The 18,201-nt window shown below is 50.6% G+C and overlaps 2 protein-coding genes across 2 annotated transcripts; one reads left to right on the top strand and one right to left on the bottom strand.

Moving 5' to 3' along the window:
* Positions 1-38: 38 nt before the first annotated feature.
* On the top strand, positions 39-18,182 carry P4HTM (prolyl 4-hydroxylase, transmembrane). Its single transcript, XM_071439523.1, has 9 exons — positions 39-333; positions 404-485; positions 10,217-10,407; positions 11,442-11,538; positions 13,516-13,678; positions 15,296-15,481; positions 15,889-15,979; positions 16,425-16,548; positions 17,844-18,182. Exons 1-9 carry the CDS (start codon positions 85-87, stop codon positions 18,071-18,073), a joined length of 1,413 nt encoding a protein of 470 aa, XP_071295624.1. The 5' UTR covers positions 39-84; the 3' UTR covers positions 18,074-18,182.
* On the bottom strand, positions 2,791-10,222 carry LOC139595820 (secreted frizzled-related protein 5-like). The gene is made up of 4 exons (XM_071439525.1): positions 7,747-10,222; positions 6,847-7,019; positions 5,821-5,910; positions 2,791-4,656 (listed from the first exon to the last, which is right to left on the bottom strand). The coding sequence occupies exons 1-4, from the start codon at positions 8,070-8,072 to the stop codon at positions 4,322-4,324; spliced, it is 924 nt and encodes a 307-aa protein (XP_071295626.1). The 5' UTR covers positions 8,073-10,222; the 3' UTR covers positions 2,791-4,321.
* Positions 18,183-18,201: the final 19 nt, after the last annotated feature.

Here is an 18,201-nt window from a genome sequence, read left to right on the forward strand (position 1 = left end):
CCCCGCCCCGCTGTCCCCGCCCCGCGGTGACGCAGCCCCGCCGGGCCGTTGCCGTGGTGACGCGGGGCCGGGCGGGCCGGGGCGATGGCGGCGGCGGAGGCGCGGGCCGAGGGGCCCCCGCTGCCCGGCCCGCCGGGGGGCCGCCCGCGGCCCGTCTGCTCCCGGCCCTACTTCCTCGTCCTCATGGTCTTCGCGCACCTCTACGTCCTCAACGTCCTGGGGCTGCTGCTCTTCGTGCACCTCAGCGCCGGCGAGCCCGGCGGGCCGCCCGCCGCCCCCCCGCCGCCGCCGCCGCCGCCCGCCCGCGCCCTCCCGCGCCTCGAGGGCATCAAGGCAAGGCCGCGACCGGGGACCGGGGCCGGGGCCGCCGAGCGCTGGGCGCTGACCGCTGCTCTCCCCGCAGGTGGGCCACACGCAGCGGGTGGAGCTGGTGCCCGGCAGGGCCCACGCCGTGCGCACTCTCAGCCTCAAGCCGCTCCTGTTCGGTGAGTACCGGCCCCGCCGGGGCAGCGGCTGCCGGGCCCGGGCACGCCGGTAGCGGGGGGGTTTCCGCCCTGCCGGCGGGGCGGGGGCTGTGTGCGTGTCTGTCTGACACCGCCGCTGCCTTACACCCACCCGGGGGAACATGACTCCCCGCGCCTCGGCATCACCGCCCGGTGCTGATGTTCCTCGGGGCTGCGTTAAACTGAGTGTGGTATCCTTCAAGGTATGTTGATACAAAATTGGCAGAGGTTACGTGTTCTGGAAGGCCCACTTTGAAGAATTTGGAAGATGAACCTTTCCAGGTTTTTCAGGTTTCTGTAAAATACTAGGAATAGACAGCAGATCGCTGGCAAGAACCTTGAAGAAGCTGCTCAATACAAGGAAAAGACAAACTTTTGTTAATAAATTATTAAAAAACAATTTAGTATTGATGCTTCAGCACTGAGGAAATTAATAACAGGAGAATTGATAGATTTAAATTCTTCCACCATTTTGTGTCCTGTTCTAGATTTATCTCTATTTTTGGCTTCTCTGATGCACAGCCACACAACATCTGCCTTTCAGATATTTTAAAATCTTCTTTACCTTTCTGTGATGCTTTGCTGTCACTGGTCAAGTCTCACTAATTGAACTCTGTGTTCTGGAAAGTCACTGACAACATGCTAAATAATTTGAGGGGTAAGAGTCAATCATTACAAAATTCCTACTATTGCAAAGTCAGAGAAAACCTGTTGTTTCTGAAAAGATAGCACAGAGAATCTTTCAGATTCTCAATAAAGGGATTTTTTCTGATTCCAAATAGATCATATACACTGAAAACCTCACCATGAATTTCTGTCTGACATTCACTAAGCAGACACACCAACCTTGAGCTGATAACCCCACAGCATCACAAAACTGGTGTCATTTCCAGAACCACAGTCTGAGGCAATTGCTTTGGTTCTCACTGGAGAAAACTCCTGTTTCCTCTTTCCCTGCCTTTCCAGTACCACTGAAGTGAAACAGTTGGTCCTGGCCCCTGAGGAAGGTGCTGAAGATGATAAAAGGCAGGTTTGTCCTGGCAGCAGTAATCCTGCAGTTTTTGGCTTCTTGTTCCAGCACCTCCATTGGTTTTGAGGGAAACTTTGCTCCCTGAGGATGCCATCACAGACAGTGCCAGACATTCTCCATTTGAGATGCCATGAGTCTGTTCTCCTTTGTCCTCTGATAAGGAGTCCCTTATTTAGAAACTGCAAGTTGCAAGACAGTTCTTATCTCCTGGATGAACCTGCCAGGAGCCAGCTCTGACTTTAAAAGACTTCCAGAGACTTCTCTATCTATGCAAGCAGTACCAATATATTTCAACTGGTTTAAAAAAAAATTCATTGTATCTCTGTTACTTAAATTAGTGGAAGTGTGTATTTAACTTGTGTTTGGTGAATACAGAAGCCCTTAGCAAAGACTCTTGAGTTTCTGGGGATTTAACACAAAATGCTGCAGCATACAAGAGCCAATTTAAGGAAACAGGAAAGTGCCTGATCTGTCATCTTTGCTTTCAGCAGAGCAGGCTGCAGTGGGACCACAGCAGCAGACACTCATGAATGATTTAATGTGTTCTCTGGGCTTCAGAGCATGGGCTGGGCACTGTAGGGGAACTTTAGGTTTGGTTTTTAGTTGTGGCTAAGTCACATCTGCATGGAACCCAAGCGTATTTTATGGAGCTATGAAAAAATCCCTGCCCTATTTTCCCCCCCTCTGGCTACAAGGCATCATTTCTAAAGCTTGTAAATCAGACCATCTGTGCAGTTTTCAGTTGGGAAACTCTAGTAATCAAATAACCCTACTAATGGAAAACAAATCAGACAAAGCCTTTTCAACCTTCAGAGCTTTTATGTGTTTTGTTTTCCAAACGCAGTCTGTTCAGAAGATACTGCCATTGCAGGGACCACCTGACAGCAGATTCAGTGGATTGGGCAGCAGTTTCTAAGACAAGACAGTGGAGAGGAATAAAAATAGGAAATTTGCATTTTTCTTCTGAGCCTCGGGGAAGAGAAGTAAGCACTGCACAAATGTCAGGGCGTAGCTGAATTGCAGTGTGTGTGTCTGAGCGCTCGTTCCAGCCCGCACCAGTGTGAGGAGGAGCCCGCAGCGAGGGCTGCTGGTGTGCCCTGTGAACACGGGGAGGCGATGTGTGCCCTGTGAATACCGGGACAATGTGTGTGTGTGCCCTGTGAACACGGGGACAATATGTGTGTGTGCCCTGTGAACACCGGGAGGCAATGTGTGTGTGTGCGCCCTGTGAACACCGGGAGGCAATGTGTGTGTGTGCCCTGTGAACACCGGGACAATGTGTGTGTGCCCTGTGAACACGGGGACAAATGTGTGTGTGCCCTGTGAACACCGGGACAATGTGTGTGTGTGCCCTGTGAACACGGGGACAAATGTGTGTGTGCCCTGTGAACACGGGGACAATGTGTGTGTGTGCCCTGTGAACACGGGGACAAATGTGTGTGTTCCCTGTGAACACGGGGACAATGTGTGTGCGCCCTGTGAACACGGGGAGGCGATGTGTCCCCAGCAGACCGATGTGTCCCCAGCAGACCGATGTGTCTCCCGCAGACCGGCTGTCTCTGCACGGCGTCACCAGCAGGGCAGAAAGCATTCCTCCCAAAGGCTGCTTTTCCCGCTTGTTTTGGTTTTTTATTTCAGCCACAGGTTTCAACCAATATAGAAAACTTTCCATGGACAGTGCTTTGTAGAAATCCTACTTGTTTCCTCATTTGGGGGTTTGCTCTTTTCTGCTCTGTGGTCTGGAGCACAGAGTGTGCCCCTGCAGGGAGTGACAGTCCTGCTCGAGTGAGACAGTGAGCTGCAGAGAGACTGAGTTTTCCCATATTTTTCCCATATTTTCTATCTTCCTTATGTACAGATGGAAAGCCAGGCAGCTGTGAAAGGTTTCTCCCCTGCTCCCATATCAAAACTGCAATATCCTACTGTGCTTGGGCTGGAAATCGCCTCCCAGTCCCGAGCAAAGCTGCTGTTCACACCAGAGCAGAGCTTTGAACAGCTGATGTCTCACTCCTGCTCTGCTTTTCTCAAGGTTCTTGTGATATCCCCAGTTACCAGAATCTTCTGATCCACACTGAATTTCTGATGTTGAAAAACAGTTTTTTTCCCTGTTATGTAGAAACCCTCAGCTATCTGCTCTGTGCCTTTCCTGTTTGAGAATGGCTCAATTTCCTTTTGCTCGTGTGGATGCTCATCAACTCTCAGTGCAGGAAGCTGAAGGGACAGCCTGAATCAAGAGCAGACTTGAGCATGCAGTTTTTAAGGGGCTGGGCATAGCCAGGGTGGGTTCCTCTCCCCGTTAATTTACCTCAGACTGTTCAAGAGTAAAGTATTTGCTCCATTTCGTAAAAAGTATCACTTCACAGTCAGGGGACTCATGTAATCTCTGGACAGAAAATAAGCAGGCACTTGGACAGCATCAATGTCTCAGGGTCAAATAATGAATCTGAAATACCAGCTCTGATAATGAGAACGAGAAGGAACTGTTATTAAAGGTTTCTTCTAGTTTGTCCTCACCTGCATAGTTTTGTTGTGATGTTGGATCCTATGCAAAGCTGAACATAGCACATCCTGGATCTACAGAGCATTGTGAGAGGAACATGTTAAACCTGCATCCTTAAGCTCTGTCTTGGTAAAACAGGGATCTGTAGTGAAGCCCTATCTGTGCACTATGACTGCTTCAAATCACCTAGAAATATCACTGTACATCTCCAAAACACCACCTGCCAGGGAAAGGAGTTTTCTAGCCATAGGGAGGGGAGCAGTTTCTTGTTGCTGGAGTTGAGCTTTTTCAGACCTTCCATCCTGCCTGTTCAGGGCAGCGGTGATGTTTCCACCTCCTCACTGCCTGGTGCAGGTTCCTGTTCCTCTTCTGCCAGGCATAGGCCTTGTTCACCACCACTTTGTCACTCTGCACGTCACCACTGACAACGAAGACCCCTGCCTGAGTGCCTCGCATGATGTTGTGGGCGCAGGTGGCGTCTATGTCCAGCCACTGCTGGAGCCTGGCAGGGATTTCAGTTCTGAGCAGTGGGCCGTGCTTCAGCACCTCCACTTTGGAGGGGTCCAGGTCAAAGTCTGAGATGGTGGTGGTGGTGTTCCTCCTCAGGATTCGGATTTTCACTGCTGCAGGGGTTGGAAAAAGAGCTGTGAGTTCTGTTTACTCTTCATAGCTCTCTCCTAGCTCAAGACATAGAGCCAGCTCAAGGCTTCTCTGTTGTCTCTGTAATTGAGGAAGTATCTGTCCAAGCTTTTCCAATTGCAGTGAACTTCTAAAAGTTCTCATTTGAGGTTAGTCTCCAGTACTGAACACTGTTCTTAGAGTCACAGAATTATTTAGGTTGGACAGTACCTCAGAGATCAAGTTCAACCACTGACCCAGCACTGCCCAGTTCACCACTAAACCATGTCCTCAAGTGCCACAACCACATGTCTTTGAAATACCTTCAGGGGTGGTGACTCAAGCCCTTCCCTGGGCAGCTGGTTCCAGTGCTTGATAATTCTTTTGGTGAAGAAATTTTTCCTATTACCCAATCTGAACCTCTCCATTGCAACTTGAAGCCATTTTCTCTTGTTCTTGTTACATGGGAGAAAAGGCCTCCTTCTCCTTCTCAATCCATTTCCCTTCTAAGAGTGGCAAAGATGTATCAGTACCACTGCAGAAACCCTGGAGGAATCATGGGCACAAGCAGGCAGATGCATCAAAGTCCTGGTCTTGTGCAAATGACTTGACTTTTCTCTGAGCAGAGATTTCAGGAAGTGACATGAATGACAGCTGCTCAGGATTTGTAACCTTTTTTATTGAAAAATATCTTTATTTTGCTATATGTGTGCCTGTATTCAGGACAGTATCTTGAAAACTTCCTGCCATGTGATTGAGCAGCACCAGTGCTGCTGCTTGCTTGGGCTAGGAGAGGAAGAGTCACAATACTAGAACAACACTATTAAAGTTTGAAATAGCTAGTGTGGAATTTGCTATAGATTCTTATAGGCACTGATTAAAATGTTTGTCTGCAAGGGAAAACTAGAGTACTGCTTGTTTTTAGCACTCACAGACCAAAACCAAACCAGAGCCCACAGAAATAAATCAGATCTTCACTTTCAGTGCTGCAGGAGCTGAGTCCTCCTGCTACCTCACAGGTAAGGTGGAAACTGAAAATCCCTGGGATCTGCTGTAAAAGTTGCAGTTTCTCCAAGTTAGTGTGTTATGGCAAAGCTATTTTCTGTCCATGGCACTGCTTGGGTGCTGGAGGGAGTGGTGGCAGTTCAGAGGAAAAGGAGTGTACTCACCAAAATCATTTGCACAGAGGCTTTCCAGGATCTCCCTGGCAGTGCTGGCCTCCTCAAGCTCACAGTCCTTGCAGCTGGCTCGGGGCACTGCTGCAACAGAAATGAGGTTATAACACCCTTGTCAAGCTTCACTGGAAAAGGCACAATGAAATTTTGAGATCTGCAGCTGGTGGCTTGCTGTTTATTAGTGATGCTCCTTCCTAAGCTACCCAGGCCCTGGAGAGGTACCTCAGACAGGCAAGGTGGGAAATATTAGACTCTCCTTCCTGTGAAGGCAGACACTGCTTGTCAGTGCTTTGTTCAGGCTTGTGTGTGTTGCTGCATGTTAAAGCAGCAGTGAAAATGCGTAATGAAGATCTCCTAATTTGGATGAAACAGCAAAACCAGTGGTATGGCCAGACTCCATCCAGTGATGCTGAAATGATGTTGAAATGTCTGTTCTCCCCTTAACTGCTCTTGAATCTCCCCAGTGTTCATCAGGATCTGGGTGTTAATTGAGTCCTTCAGACAGACTTTTTTCCAGTGTAACTCATGTCTGCAGAGGCTCATGTCCCTTCATGGTGTTTCTAATGTTTAGAGAGAAAGCTTGCAAAACATTTCTTTTTGCATGTTTTTAAGCCCTAGACAAGCTGAAAGATCCAGGCTGCAGCTCCATAGCTGCACTGGAAGCACATCTCACTCACTGCTGGGAGTCTGCACTCCATGAGCTCTCCCACTGTGCCTGGGCCGGAGGCTTTGCAGCCTTTCCTCCCCCCTGCCCCAAACCCTGCGGGGTCTGATGGCACCCAGGGAGATAATGAATACAGCAGAGAAAGGAACAAGCCACAGCCAATGTTATGCTAATTTTCTATACACGGTTCCCAGAGAGAACAAAACCAGAATTTGTATTTTTTTTTAAATACAGCTTAAAATCAGAAATATGCGGAATAGAAACAAATATGCAGAATAGAAACAAGTCATAGGATCATCCTTTTGAGCTTTCAGTGTTATATATGGGAAAATACATGAAGAAAAAAAACCTCTTACTTCTCCTGCTTGAGGAATTTTCGTCCACGGAGACTGCTGCAATGCACAGCTCATGATCTGCAGGGAACTTGTTGCAGTTGAGGATTTCGGGCCAGGGGTAGCCGTAACAAGCCATGACGGGCGCACAGCTTCTCTTGACGGCTTCGCAGAGGCTGCGGCAGGGAAAGATGAGCCTGGGGAGGGGATGGGCATTCAGCGCCTCCGTGTGCCTGCCCGGAGGCTGAGGGTCGAGCCCTAACACTGCTGCCCAACAGGGCTGTGTGAAGGGTTAGCAGGCAGTTTGGGGATCTTTGACTTTTTTTTTGAACATTCATGTCCAGGAAGCAAGTGAGGAATTTTTGAGGACAGGAGGGATGAGGCAAGCTGCCAGAAGCCCTTCACCTTAGGGGTCTTCTCTAGTTGTGCAAAGACTGCTTACCTTTACAGGTGCCTGATTAAACACCAAATTTCCTTAGCAGCTCTGTACTTTGAGAGCTGCACCAAAACTGGGGATTTCTTTCTACTGCTGGAACTGTTGGGAAACTGAGAAACCATATGTTGGGGGCAGGAGCTGGGGTGAGGGGCTGCACAGGAGGTGGGAGGTGGAGCTGGTGTGTGCCAGCAGCTACTGCAGTGTATGAGGGGCTGGCCAGGGCATGTGGCAGCAGTGCCTGGGGTGAGAGAGCAAAAGAACCCCAAGGAGGGAACGTATTTCTGCTCCTGTGATGTGAAATGCTCATGTTTTGCTTTCAGAGGGATGATCCCTGCTGAGTAATCCAGTTGTCCCTTGCCGAGAGCAGCAGCACTGCTTGTTGGGGACTGCACAGATCACATTGAATGCATTTTCTCTCGGGAGGCACACGGAGTCATGCTCCTGCAGGGAGTTAACTTACACTGAAATAACTCATAAAAGCATCTTACCTGTCCAAACAGATGGGTGCAAAGAGGGAGCAGAGGAAAATCCTAGCATCTGGGTGGCACTCCCTGGCTAGCAAGGGCAGCCAGCTGGAAGACTGCTGGATGACTTCTGTCATGGTCTCATGCTCCAGCAGGTTGGGGATCCTCATGTCGGAGTAGCCGATGTCGTAGCACAAGGCCATGCGCTGAGGGATGGGCATGCAGCTGGAGGATCTCCTCAGGTAGCTCGCCCAGGCGCCTGCAGAGCCCCAGAGCAGCAGGCGGGCCAGGAGACCCAGCAGCCACGGGCCGCCCAACCTCCAGGGGTGCCTGCCAAGGGACCTGACCATGCTTGGAGCGAGTGAACCAACAGCACACCCCGGACTGAGCTGCTCCTGACTGTGGAATGCCTTTTATAGCCTACGAGCCACCTCTTTGTCAATCCATCCTCATTAAGTGCGGCCCTTTCAGAGCCCTCATGGGGAAGACAATGCTCCAATTTTCATTTGCCAGAGGCCCCGATTGTTTGTATTTTAGCAGGGGTTTGGCTTAGATCAGCAGGTGTGGAAATGAGGGCAGTTGGGGAGGGGTGAATGACTTGGCCCATGTGTCTTGGGGCTCTTTCAGCCAAGATTGAATCTCTGTTTGACACCAGCGCTCCAACCCATCCCCTTTCTCTTGCTCCAGGATTAGTCATTATTTCATAAACCGTAATGTTTTCCTCTCTTTTGTTTTTTGTAAAAGCAATCAAGTGTTGCTTAAAGTCAATTAGGAGGCATTTGTTTAGCTGGATCTATTGTTGAGCAGGCAGGGAGATAGGATGGTCTCACAGCCACAAGTTAACTGTTTGGGAGAGCTGGGGCAGAGAGGAACTAATTTGCAGCTGTGGAGCCAAGTTGTTTGCAGACAGATTTGGCAGCACTCAGCTGGAAACCCCTCACCTTGCAACCCTGCATGACCACACACTTTCCAGTTAACAGAATTCCTGCTTCATTCTGAAATCCCCTTACTGCCACTGAAGAATGGAATTGTCCTTCCTCCAGCATGTAATTAAGGTTCCATCAGCCATCATTATTGTAGCCCAGTTTGGGGAACTGGAAATACTGGGGGTGTTGGTTGCCAGTGCACATGGTTCATTTGGACCTGGTGCTGTGCCATGGGGTTCAAACTGGTCAGTAGAAGCTCCAGCTCTGAAGCATCCTCTGGCACAAGGACCCTGTGCTGCCTGTGGCAGAAATTGTTTCCTTGGAGTGTGTTATGGATACAGCTGGCTGCATTGTGTTCCTGGGGCTTCCCAGGAACAGCTCATTTTCTACAGGGCTGGTTCTGGTCTGTGCTTAGCAGGAAGCCAACTGCTTATTGACAGCTTGAGCCGATAGGGTTGATTTCAGGTCATGAAAGTAATTAATTTTTCCCTCCATTTGAGGACTGCTGCTGTAGTTGATCTATAACATGTCCTTGGCACATACCTGCAGGAGCTCTAGGGAGCTGCAATTTGGAGAGCAGGACCTTGGGTCTGGGAGCACTTAACCTGTCCTGCATTGGTGGTTTTCCTTTCCCATTTCAAAAGTCTCAGCAGCTCATAACAAGGTCACCATAGCTGTGACAGACACCAGCCAGGAGGATCCTCTGAACCTCCTGGGCCACAGTGCAACTGTGCTCTGGAATGGGACCTTGCCAGTGCTTTCCAAGTGTGTGCCCAGTGTACCATGCAGCTAGAATTCTCCCAGCCTCATGGCCATCCATGGATTTCTCTGCACTTTAATTTGCTTGGGATTGTGGAATTGCCTGATTGCTGCTGGGTTTGTGCTGCAAAGGAAAGCTGGAGATACCCGAGTATGGAGTCTGGCATCATCCACATCCAATATTTTCCTCTTTAACACTGCATTTGAAGACCATTTTTAGTGGGAGAATCAAGAGAATGAGTGGGAGTACGTTAGAATTTTTCTCCTTTCTGTTTGAGTTTCATAATAGAGCACTCTATTATGCTCTATTATGCCATGCTCTCCTGAAAGGGATTTGGTTTTGTGCAAAGTGCCATCCTCTCCACATGAGAGCAAGGAAGTCTGAAACCCTGGCCATCACCACTGCCCACTGTAATGATTTTTGGCCTCCCTTCCGGTAAAGCAGCAGTTCCCAGACTGTGATCCACATGGCACCTTTGAAATGGTAATATGCACTGATATGCACGTGTTTGTTCACTCCTTTGTCCATTGTGGTATCTGTGAGAGAGTTTAAGGGCTTGACCCCAGGATCCAAACATTTAGGAACTGCTGCTATAAAAATACCTGCCTCCAGCAGCTCAGGTGTGTGGTGTATGCTCTTTGAGAGCCCTTTTGGTAGAAGGGTGGATGTTTTTGAAAGTCCCAAACTTAGTTCCTAAATTTTCCCCCTACTTATTTTGATTTTTTTTTTCCTGAGAGTCCTGCTACCAGCATGGGATCCCACTGCAACAGTTCCTCAGTCTCTGTTCCTGCTCACACTTTTGCTGCAGAAATCCCTGACTTCCTGACAGAGGAGGAGTGCAAGCTCATTGTCCATCTGGCAAAGCTAAAGGGACTACAGAAGAGCCAGATCCTACCAACAGAGGACTATGAGGAAGCCATGGAAATGATCGAAATCAGCCAGATGGACATTTTCAATCTGCTGGATCACAATCAGGATGGGCAGCTGCAGCTCAAAGAGGTAGAGTGTGGGCAGACTGGGGAAGGTGTGCTGGAGACCCTCTGGCACATCCCCTCATCAGATGCTTTCTTGGTTACTCATGTGCTTGGGTGGGGCCAGACCCCAGGATATACCAGTCACAATTTGCTTAATTTTAATGCCTCAGAATTTGTGCTGGCCTTCAGAATGGAAGCTTCTGGGCAATGTGCAGCAGCTGTCATGCTATTGGGAGGCAGCAACAGTCCTTGGCAGCATATTTTGAATATGCTGGATAAAATGTTCCTGTGCTGTGGGTTGTTGCCTCTTGCTGTGTGTCCTGGGAAGTGAGTTTGTCACGTAGACCCTGCTTTGTGCAGCTTGTGGGGAACTTACTGTGTGAATTCACAAGCCCCACCAAAGCCACCCCTATTGATGAGCCAAGGGGAATAATCAGCCTCTTGTCCACAGCTCTTCAGCACCCTTGCCCTGCATGGCAGGGTGCATCAGGGCAGGTACTGACAGTTCAAGTGTCTCCCTCCTCAGGCTCCCATTCCAGGTGAAGCTGGGAGTCTGAACCACCCTGTGCACCATGAGTGCTGTGGAGTATGGGGAGCTGTACCAGTGACAGCCCAGGGCAAGGCTCCTTTCTCTCAAGGTCAGAGCCTGCTGAGAGCTGTTCAGGCTTCTGCCTCTCTCTGTTCATGTTGAAGGGAAGAATTTTGTTCCAAGCCCTCACCTTGGACAAGTAAAAGCATTCACTCATCAATATCAATATTATCAATAGCTTTACTTTCCCTTCAAGAGAAAGCTGTGCTTTCGCCACCTCGGGGCTGGTTAACCAAGTCCCAGCAGTCATTTGCCATGACCTAAACTGGAAATAACAGCACTCATCAGCAGCACTCTGTGTGTGGCTGCCAGATGATTCTCACTGCAGTCGTCTTTCTGCAGAAATGTGCTGATGCCTGTGTGGCTGATGTGCTGTGGAAGAGATCCCACCAGGCCTCCTGCAGGGAATCTGTAGGGTCTCAGGAGTGCAAGAAACCAGTGGGTTTTTTTGATCCATTTATGAATTTCAGGTGTTGACCCATACCCGACTTGGAAACGGCAGGTGGATGACGCCTGAGAACATCCGGGAGATGTACACAGCGGTCAAAGCTGATCCTGATGGGAATGGTAAGAGCAGCTCCATGGAAATCCCTCTACCCTCAGCACCTTGGACACCTTGCACAGCCATATGGGACAAAGCAAGAGCTGTGTCCCTGCCCAGGCCTTTTTTCTGGCTGAATTCTTTGAAGGGAAGTAGCACTGCCCTAGACACCTTCTCAGGGAAGTACATGCAGGGTAACCCTCTTACTGCAGCACTCCTGCATCACCACTCTAGTGGCTAACTGGTCCCACTACCTGGGCTTGGATCTTGCTGGAGCAGGACCAGACCACAACTCTGCACTCCCTTTCCCCTGTCAGACCTGCCTTGGTTCATTCCCTGCTGCAACAGGGTCTTAGGATCTTCTGATACAGAGCTTTTGTTACCTGGGATGCAGGTGTTCAGGCACACATTGCATGTGCCCCCGTTTTCAGGGAGACCTTTGCAGCAGGCCAAGAGGCCCATGTCACTGTGAGGGGAGAGTGGAATAAGTGGAGGTGGGGGTGATCTTGTCTGTCAGCCTTTGGGGCTGAGTCCCCTCTCTGCCGCTGCAACCTCTCTGTATCCCATGAGGCCACTCCTGCCCCCAGCCTCCCAAGGGCTCCTGCTGGTCCGGACATACACTCTAACCTCTGCTGCTCTAATTAGAGTGGCCTCAATTAAGCAACACTCTATTTCCTAATCAAATTAAGTGAATGCACAGTCTCTTCCAGTGACCTGGCATTGAGAGCTGCCCAGGAGGAGCTGCTTTGGAGTTGAAGCAGTAGCAGTGTGAAAGCATAAATATCCGGAGGGCACCCTGTTGCAACTCTCCTTCAGGCTGGTGGCATTCTTGGCAGAGGTCTGACTGAGTCCTCAGTGGCTTTTCCACCATTCTGGACATTAACAAATGAAAGGTCCTGTTAAAGGGCTATTGGCAGGACCTTGCTTCCAGAGTGCTGCTTCTCTCTCTTGTTAGATTGGTACATGACACTGAGAGACCAGGTCACAACCTGGATGTGGCACTGCGTCATGAAAGACTGTGGGAAGTAAGGGGAAGTGCAGACAGAGAGACACTAGGAATAATAACAGTGGATCATTTGGTCATGACCTGAGGATATGGCACCTGAGGAACTGTCCCTGGCTGACCCTTGTGGCTGGTCCTTCCTCCTGCCAGGGGGTGCTCGTGCCCAGGGAGCAGAGCTGGCACCCAGCAGGACTGGGTTTGCTGCCTGAGTGAGCTCCTCTCCCAGCCCAGGGTGTGTGCAGGGCAGCCCAGGGCAGTGCACTGCTTGCTGCTATCAGGGAGCTGTGCAAGGCTTCCCTTCTCCAGAAAGAGGAAACAACAAATGTAAGGATTTTCCTGATGCTGAGAAAGAGTCCACCCCTTGCTGATTCCAGCTGAGTGCAAACAAGAAATACCTGTTTTAGGAGAAACCGCTTTATACTTCTTTTCTCTTACTTCTATTTACGCAAGACCATACTGTCATGCATTCCTCATTTATGTTTTGAAGTTACACAAATGCAGGAGAATGTACTGCTTGTTTTGGGTTTGGCTTTTTCTTAATTACCCTGCAAGATCATATAGAAAATGTGGTGTGAGGTCCCACTCTGTCCTTAAGCATGTTGATTTAAATATCTAAATAATAAGCCTCAGGACATTGGGCAGCACAGACTTTCTTGTGCATATCAGAACTGTAGTGTCTGCTTCTCTCTTCTGATACATTGATTTGTGGGTTTCAGGAGCTTTTTAAAGTTTAAAATGTTGTTTTGCCTGTCCCAGTTCTGACCCTGCACAGTTCACTTTGGCAGGTTGCTCTGTGTCCCCTGCTGCAGGCGAGAGCACTGCTGGAGCCCATGATCATGGGCAGAAGGGGTGCAGCCTGTGCTGCACACAGTGAGCCCTGACTGGGGTCTGTGTGAGGAAGGCAGTTTCTGCAGTGCCCTCAGCTGGTGGTTCTCCGAGTACAAGATGCAAGAACTGTTACCGGCACCAGAGTCAGGTGGCTTTTCCTGTGTTTCCATAGGTGTGCTAAGTTTGGAGGAGTTCAAGCAGTTGAATATCCGTGATTTCCACAAGTACATGGGAAGCCAGAAAGTGAAGATGAGTGACTTGGTGCGCAACAGCCAGCACACCTGGCTGTACCAGGGCGAGGGGGCACACCAGGTCATGAGAGCCATTCGGCAAAGGTAAGGGCCAGGGAGCTGAGGGGAGGTTGGGTTTGGGTAGGCACAAGCATCACCTATGTGCTGGGAGAGGCAGTGGCAGACTTGCTAATATTCACACTTCCTAATTGTGTGAAAAGTCCTTGGAGTATAAACAATGAACACAGACACAAAATGGAGAGAGGAGGTTTTCATTAGAAGAAGAATTTGCATTGTCCTGTGGAAAGGGAAAAAGAAAATTCGAGCCTTTCAGCATCTCCATTCACTTTTGGGAACAGCCCTATAAAACCAGGAAGATTTGGCAGTATATGAAATCATTCATTCTAATTAGTAACTGAGCTTACTGGGAGAAACTGCCCGGTTCCAATGCTGTCTAGGTGCCAGCAGTTACTGTCATTTGCTTTAGTTACTCATGCATTTCATTGAAATTTGTCTTTGCTGTTCAGAGCTGACTTTTTAAAAAGCACGACTTCACCTTAAATTAGTCAAGTTAGTTTAATCCTCCAAGCACACATATTGTAGGGCAGCTCATGGCAGATGGGAGAACTTCTTACCTTTCCCTTCATCTCAGATTTGATACTGAGAAGACCTGAAGCTCAGCACAAAGGCCAAATCATGTAGTTGTAGTGAGTTTCAGATAATTGGCTGGAGACTCGCTTGTTCTTGTGGTGCTGGTCCTCACCCAGAACGTGGGTGGGTAAAATCTGTCCTGAGGCCTGAAAAACAGCTGTTGGCCCCTCCTTTTCTTCAGTGCATTCCAGTGGGAAAATGGGGTCACATATTGCCTTGATTAGAGCAGACTGTGGCTGTCACCTTCTCTATGCCAGCTAGCCAGCACACACAGGCATTGGCATTCCGCTTGCACGCTCTGCAGTTGGCCACTGTCAGAAGGATGTGAAGACACAGCACTGAAGGAGGCTGTTGGTCCTCCTGGGACCAGGCAGCGCCTGCAGGGGCTTTGCCATCCTGCCCGGGTGCCACATTGTCCTCGCACCTGCCCCAGGGGCTTCACCAGTCCGGATTCTCAGAGCTCTGAGTGTTCTTTGGCAGGTCTCAAGACGTACCTGCTTGCCTTGGGGATGATCTCAGATGTAGCAGTGGAAAAATCCCAGAGCAGGAGGGCTCCGGTCTCCTTGATCACTTCCAGTGCCCCTCTGCCCTGGGGGAGGCTGCTGAAAAGGCAACAGGGAAAGGTGAGTTAGGTGACAAGACTGTTCCTAGAGCTAGTCTCTCGTTCACTCTCAGCAGGGGTCCTGTGCTTTGCTAACTGTCCCTGAGGTCTGTAGGTGGTGTGCAGGAGTCCAGAGAAGTGATGAGATGGCACATGAAGGCTCCAGGGACATGCACAGAAGGGATCTTGCTGAGCAAGCAAAGTCTTCCTGAGAGCAGTCCTGCTAGAGATGCTTCCTTCAGTTTTGTTTTGGTTTTTTATTAACCCTGATGAGGGTTTTCTGAGCCGATGCTGGTGGTCCAACAGATGAGTAAGGACCTGGTTGTCTCTTGGCATGCTCGCTGCAGCCCATCCTTCTCTCCGGTCTTTTGGGAAGGGGGTTCTCTTTCTCTGGGTTTATTCACTGCTTGGGAGTAGTGGCTGACTGGGGTGAGGGTGGCTTTGCACTCAGCAGCTCTGCTCCTCCCCAGGGTAATGCGCCTCACTCGCTTGCCCCCCGAGATCGTGGAGCACAGCGAGCCCCTGCAGGTTGTGCGCTACGACCAGGGAGGGCACTACCATGCCCACATGGACAGCGGCCCCGTGTTCCCCGAGACTGCCTGCAGCCACACCAAGCTTGTTGCCAATGAAAGTGCTCCCTTTGAGACCTCCTGCCGGTAAGCTCTGCCCTGAGCACCTTTGACAAGGGGTGTGAAGAGCCATTTTGCCTTGCCTCATCTCACCTGGGACTCAGTGCTCAGGTTGTGGGCTCACAAACCAGCTCAGGACATCACAGGCATGAAGGGGTTTTAAAGGGGACGTGGGCAAATCCCACCTGGGTCCATGCAAGGAAGGTGGAGTGGGTTGGCCTGTCCCAGCAGAGCCTACAAGCACACTCCTTACTCTGGGTAGGGGTTTTCTTTGTTGTCCTTGTGTTACTCTTGGAGCAAAGCTGATGGTGTAAATCACGTGCAGTGTGATGTCTTGGAGGAGCCACGGTATTTATAGTGGAGCAGCTTGGCATGGGGAGTCCTGTGCATCTCCTCCTGCTCCAGGTGTGTCTCCTGACAGTCTCTTCTTGCAGGTATGTGACCGTGCTGTTCTACCTGAACAATGTGACTGGGGGAGGTGAAACAGTCTTTCCTATTGCTGATAACAGGACGTACGAAGAGATGGTAAACTAACCTCCCTACATGTTACCCTGGGGATTCTGAGTCCCTCTTGGAATGTCTTTATTCATTGTGGCTGCAGAAGGGGTCTGGTGTGTTAGGTTGGTGTGCATTAGCATTTGCAGCTAGAGCACTGGGGAGACCATGCTCCACTTAGAGTCTTTTTCCTCTGAGGACAGGGGAGGAGGCACAGAGCTTTGACAGCTCAGCTCTCCCTGCTCAGAGGTGTGAGGTGTCAAGGCAAAATGTTAAGAAATGGCAGCTGCTCAGAAACAGGTTATGAACCTCCTGGGGCCTGAAACTGGCTGCTCCAGGGGGGTTATGAAAGCTCCTGCATCAACCTTAAGCCATCCTGTGGAACACTCAGGCAAGGGTGAGGGGCAGGGGCAACCCAGTGCTTGTGCCTTGTTCCAGCCCTGTTTGTGACATCTTCCCTATGGTTTCTGTCCAGTCTTTGATCCAGAACGACATTGACCTGCGAGATACTCGGAAAAACTGTGACAAGGGCAATTTGCGAGTGAAACCTCAGCAAGGCACTGCTGTCTTCTGGTACAACTACCTGTCAGATGGAGAAGGTACAGGCTCACTTCAAAACTGAGATCTCGGGGGGGATGGGACTGCAGTAGGTGACAGCCATCATCTCCTTGCTGCAGCTGGGAGCTCAAAGAGCAGCCAGAAAAAGGGTGGTAGCTGCCTGCTAGTGGGAACTGTAGAGTCTTTTTGTCAACAGCTGAGTAGGAGCTTCCTGACTCTGAAAGGCCTTTGTTTACAGGCAGTAGGTCAGTGGCTCCTGATGTCTTTGGGGGACAGGACTAGCTAGCAAACAAAGACCTTGGCTGCACTCGCCATCACCAGCTGCCTTCCATCCCACTGTGCAAGCTGAAACTCCTGCTGGAACTTGGTCTGCAATTCAAAATGTGTCACTGATGTGGTGTTGCCCAAAGGGGTGGGGAGGGGAGGTAGACAAAGGCACAACCATCAGCTCTGCAGCATGAGGACACATGGGCCACCCCATGCCACGCTTGGGGCCAGTGCCTGCTTTGTAGCTCAGCCGCAGCCCCACAATGTGTCCTTGGGCTGTTTTTGTCACGAAGCACAGTGCGGTTTTCCCTGACACGCTGGGAATGAACATGAATCTTCAGGGCTGCTGGTGAGTTTGGCTCCAGAGGATTTCCATGGCAGATTTTGAGCTTTGGTTGGAGGAAGGAGTGTAACGTCCCAGGTCCCCTGAGAGCAGCCCATGTTTCCATCTCCAGAAAATCCACAGAGGAGGTCACAAGACCAGTGTTTGGGATGTTGGATGGTAATAGCAAGAATTGTCGCTCTCCTACTAGAAGAGCCCTGTTGTGTTTTTACGAGCAATTTGTTCCTAAATGGAAAGTGGCTGCTGATGCAAGTCTGCCACAGAAAAACGATAGGCTCATTGTAAACAGATCATTTAGAACTGCTGAAATACAATCTCTAAAACGGCTTCAAGCCTCTGGCTTCTTCAGGCCTTCTAGTGACAGAACCCATCTTTTCTATTCCAGCCTTCCTTTTTCCAAGAGAGCTGAAAAAGACGGGCTGTGATCAGGATCACAATCTGGGGGATTGTGAGAGCCACTTGTGCCGAGTGCAGAGATGGAGGCAGTGGGCATTTTGCACTCAGGGAGCCTGCCCTGATGAACTCCTTGCAGGCGCTAGGGTGAGATAGCGCTAAGATGGAGGGGTGGAGGGAAAAGTAACTGCTGGAAGATGTATCTGAGCTCAAATCCAAGCAGGTAGTGCAGGCAGGAGAGATGGCATCGGTGTTTGCTGGCCTTGTGTTCCTGTGTGGTCCCAGCTGTGTCTGCCTTCCTAAGCCACAGTCTAACGGGGCTCTGCTCCGCAGGCTGGGTGGGGGAGCTGGACGACTTCGCTCTGCACGGGGGCTGTCTGGTCACCCAAGGCACCAAGTGGATCGCCAACAACTGGATCAACGTGGACCCCAACCGCCGGCGGCAGCAGCAGTTCCAGCAGGAGATGGAGCGCTTTGCGGGGTCCGAGCCGGGGCCCGGGGCCGGAGCCCCGGGCGAGTGGACAGTGGACAAGGCCTACAGCGGGGTGCACCTGGAGCTGTAGCGCCGGGAATGCTGCGCGTGCCCTTTTCCCGCGCAGGGCGGGGGGGGCGGGGCCGCGGGCCGAGTGCGCGGCGGGGCCGCGTCGCGCGCCAATAAAGCGTGGAAGACACCGGCGCCGCCTCCGCGTGC

The sequence above is a fragment of the Agelaius tricolor genome, unplaced genomic scaffold (genome assembly GCF_023055355.1).
Source record: "Agelaius tricolor isolate 1412-34295 unplaced genomic scaffold, bAgeTri1.0.p SCAF_14, whole genome shotgun sequence".
NCBI lineage: Eukaryota > Metazoa > Chordata > Aves > Passeriformes > Icteridae > Agelaius > Agelaius tricolor.

Coding starts and splice junctions, on each gene's coding strand:
- P4HTM (XM_071439523.1), top strand. CDS start 85: ATGGCGGCGGCGGAGGCGCGGGCCGAGGGGCCCCCGCTGCCCGGCCCG. Junction 334..403: donor CGCGCCTCGAGGGCATCAAG/GCAAGGCCGCGA, acceptor CTCTCCCCGCAG/GTGGGCCACACGCAGCGGGT. Junction 10,408..11,441: donor GGCAGCTGCAGCTCAAAGAG/GTAGAGTGTGGG, acceptor TATGAATTTCAG/GTGTTGACCCATACCCGACT.
- LOC139595820 (XM_071439525.1), bottom strand. CDS start 8,072: ATGGTCAGGTCCCTTGGCAGGCACCCCTGGAGGTTGGGCGGCCCGTGG. Junction 5,911..6,846: donor AAATTCCTCAAGCAGGAGAA/GTAAGAGGTTTT, acceptor TTTCTGTTGCAG/CAGTGCCCCGAGCCAGCTGC. Junction 4,657..5,820: donor CCTCTGTGCAAATGATTTTG/GTGAGTACACTC, acceptor CAACCCCTGCAG/CAGTGAAAATCCGAATCCTG.